At 42.1% G+C, this 3,736-nt stretch overlaps 1 protein-coding gene across 1 annotated transcript; it reads right to left on the bottom strand.

Annotated features, from left to right (window-relative positions):
• Nucleotides 1–613: 613 nt before the first annotated feature.
• LOC109479466 (filaggrin-2-like) lies at nt 614–3,736 on the bottom strand. Its single transcript, XM_019781434.1, has 2 exons — nt 3,579–3,736; nt 614–1,202 (listed from the first exon to the last, which is right to left on the bottom strand). Exons 1-2 carry the CDS (start codon nt 3,734–3,736, stop codon nt 614–616), a joined length of 747 nt encoding a protein of 248 aa, XP_019636993.1.

Here is a 3,736-nt window from a genome sequence, read left to right as displayed (position 1 = left end):
GATGGTTTATTGAAAGTAATTTGCAGCCACCGGGCTGAATTGCATACCTTGTACAATTGCTAAAAAATCTAAAAAAGATCTAAAGTAATACTCTTAGAGTTCAAGCTTTGTTCCAACACAACAAAGGAACTCACCATAATTTTCAGTCGATCTCGTCAACCTTTATCAGATATGTGATGCACTCGCTGACTCTCCGGAAGGTTATCAGGATTTACCGAAAATGTATGGTTCCGTTTTTGTGTTGGAACAAAGCTTGAACTCTATAACTATTGATTCTACCAACAGATAAGCGTTCATTCGAATGTAACACCAAAGATGTTTGGGGAAAAAATAGATACACTCAGGTATTCTATATACAGAATAGATTGATGGCTATACCGTTTTTTCCCATCTAGGCTAGCTAGAACATTTTTTTTAAATTTACCAACCCCTGCATGTCGGAGACGTTCCACTCCAAGTCCCGTCAGACTGGCAGGTGAGTCTAGAACGGCCGACCAGCTTGTACCCTGGGTCACACCCGAAGTAAACCTCGTCTCTGTAGGAGTTGGAGCCAGTAATCATTGATCCTTTTGCTGGTGGTGTCAGCTTTAAACACTGCAGTGTAGTTTTCATATCATGTGGCAGTGTGGTTGTGACCGGTGGCAGTGTGGTTGTGACCTGTGGCAGTGTCTTTGCCATCGGTGGCAGTGTGGGTGTCACATGTGGCAGTGTGGTTGTGACCTGTGGCATTGTGGTTGTAACCTGTGACATTGTGTTTGTCACCTGTGGCATTGTGGTTGTCATCTTTGGCAGTGTGGCTGTGACCGGTGGCAGTGTGGTTGTGACCGGTGGCAGTGTGGCTGTGACCGGTGGCAGTGTGGCTGTGACCGGTGGCAGTGTGGCTGTGACCTGTGACAGTGTGGCTGTGACCTGTGGCATTGCGGTTGTCACCTGTGGCATTGTGGTTGTCATCCTTGGCATTGTGGTTGTGACCGGTGGCAGTGTGGTTGTGACCGGTGGCAGTGTGGTTGTGACCGGTGGCAGTGTGGCTGTGACCTGTGGCATTGTAGTTGTCACCTGTGGCATTGTGGTTGTCACCTGTGGCATTGTGGTTTTCACCTGTGGCAGTGTGGTTGTGGCCGGGGGCAGTGTGGTTGTGACCGTTGGCAGTGTGGTTGTAACCGGTGGCAGTTTGGTTGTAACCGGTGGCAGTGTGGTTGTGACTGGTGGCAGTTTTCTTGCTCTCACAACATCATGACTGGTGGTCTGTTGACGTAAACGAAGTGTGGTCAGTATAAAGGTATCTATAGCCTTGATAACAACAAAACACAAAACACAATGTAAAGGGGCTACTTTTGGTTGTAACTTTGGATGTGCAAAACCAAAATCACCAAGACTTTCCTTACTTGAGCTGTAGGTATCGGCGTTGTTGCTGTTTCTTTCGATGGTGGAAACATGTCGGTTGCTCGATGCAGTTTAGTAGCAGACAGAAAGGCTGTATTTGTCAAAGTGACTGGTAGGTAGGCTGCAGTCACAGTGGTTGTTACAGGCATAGCAGTTGTCCAGTTGTCTCGATCAGTTACCACAGAGGGCTATAAAACAGGTACATTGTGCAATGTTTACAAATTATCCAATTACTACTTCCTTTTTATCTGTCATTGACATTCAGCACATTTGTGGAATGATTCACATAACAGCCACATAACAATATTCTTATAGAAGAATAACGCCATTGCACGACAACTGTGCATGGTAAAATGTATGGCAACGAGTATTGAACACAGTACAAAATAGAATGAAAATTAATTACTAGACATCGAGAGCTTATACAGTATACGATCGAGTAGGCATTTTTCTGATAGAAAACGGTGTTTTATGCAGAGTTGTTGCATTTAAAAAATTATATATTTAAATCTATGTAAGGTACAACTTAGTTGGTAATATGTATTGAACTGATGTAAATTAAAATTATAACAGAATAAAGTAGAAGACTAACCATGTTGATTTCAGCTGGCCCTCCGAGTGTACCAGTGAGATACATGACGATACCAGTTCCTGCACCTAACAAGGCCAACACTGCAATGGCGATGGTGATAAACCGTAGGGAACGGCAAAACGCCAACTTGCAGCTTGTCAAAAATCTGATGATGTTTGTACCATCGTTGGTATCTGAGAGGAATCAAAGCATTTTCTATTACGTCTTGTTGATTTTGTGTCATCATTAACATATTTACTATTGTTTTTTCGCATGTCACGGCATTTCCTGCGAGGGGTGAAAGAGGCTATTTACATCAGGGCCCCTTCACTCAATCGCGACGGGGGCTGACTTTGTCTACAAGATACCTTTGAGTGACCCAATGTTAACGTCATTATTCAAAGAAACCATGTGACCAGAATGACTGGACGAAAGCACTAGGTGATAGAACTTTCTGGTGTTGGATCTAAAGTCTTAACTTTGAACACGCATGTCCACATGTGTTTGTTAACATTTCAATGGTCTCCAACTTTTATATATTACTAACAATGGATCACGCAACACAGTTGGAACCCTAAACATACTAAGTATATAAGCACAACTCTATGCCTGTTTTGTAGACTTTGAGAAAGCGTTTGACTCGGTTTGACGAAAAAAAAATCTTCTACTAAAATTAAATAAACTTGGAATAGGAGGCAAATTCTTACTTTACGATACATGTACTTCAAAACAACGAATTGTGTTAAATCCAGCCACGGTCTTACCGAAACGTTCGAACTGTGGGATTAGACAAGGCTGTTACTTGAGTCCAACCCTCTGGCTAAACCTAAGCGCCAATACCAACCATTTTGGACGCATATTAAAGCAACGCTTATAAAATACATTTCTAGTGGCTGGTGTCAGGAATTAACTAAATTGAATTAACCTTATACCTATTCCAAAATTAAGAAAATTATCTATTATCAATTCTAAACAATTTTTTACGACGAGCATAACTAAAATGAGAATCAGCTCACACGACCTGGAAATCAAAAGTGCCGTCACCATAATACAGCAGCCAATCAGTGATTATGTTTGACATGCAAGGAAGATATTGAAGACGAATCCCACTGTATGATGTCATACCCAACACATGAAGATAAAAAGAGAAAAGTTGATACAATCCATAGCTTAAAAATCTAATGTTACATTACCCCATTCAAAATTAGATATCTTCAATATGCTCCTTTCATGTCCTTCTCAGATATCAGTGTACGTTGGAAAATTCATATCTGAATCACTACAAAAGCGACATCATATTGTAAATAACTGCCATATTTCATGCATCACAAAATTACTCTCCTTGAAAAAACACAATAGATTATCTTTGGTATTACTATAGACTAGCTCTGTTAGAATTCTATTTTAGTACACGTAGTTCATGTTTCTTAATATTGGAATAGGCATTAAGTTTATTTAATTTACATACTAGTATTTCCTGCCACTAGCTAACTACAAATGTATCCTGTAAGCGTTGCTTGCCCATGGGCTTTGTTTACGCCGATCAAGAATTGATACATTTCCTGCGCCACGCTGCTGGGACTGTGAGGTTCCCAAGACACGTTTTCATAAAAACGACACGTACGCAGCATAGCTGAGAGTCCAAGGCAGACAGCGGGACGCCCAATCACAGCGCACAGGCGGGGACCCGCCCACCGACCGGGCTGCAAAGGTTTGATACTCCGCCCAGCGGCTCCGCCTGACGATTAAAGCGATTTTCCGCCTCAGCCCTGCACGCGGCAT

The sequence above is a fragment of the Branchiostoma belcheri genome, unplaced genomic scaffold, assembly GCF_001625305.1.
Source record: "Branchiostoma belcheri isolate BF01 breed outbred unplaced genomic scaffold, Haploidv18h27 scaffold107, whole genome shotgun sequence".
Lineage (NCBI taxonomy): Eukaryota > Metazoa > Chordata > Leptocardii > Amphioxiformes > Branchiostomatidae > Branchiostoma > Branchiostoma belcheri.
Note: the sequence above shows the minus strand (reverse complement) of the source record. Positions and strands in the feature narration are given on the sequence as shown.

Bases quoted from the DNA above. Each gene is read 5' to 3' on its own strand.
- LOC109479466 (XM_019781434.1), bottom strand. From the start codon at position 3,736: ATGCCGCGTGCAGGGCTGAGGCGGAAAATCGCTTTAATCGTCAGGCGG. The intron at 1,203-3,578 runs GTACGTGTCGTT...AACTGCCACCAG, and splicing joins TGGACTCTCAGCTATGCTGC to TCACAACCACACTGCCACCG.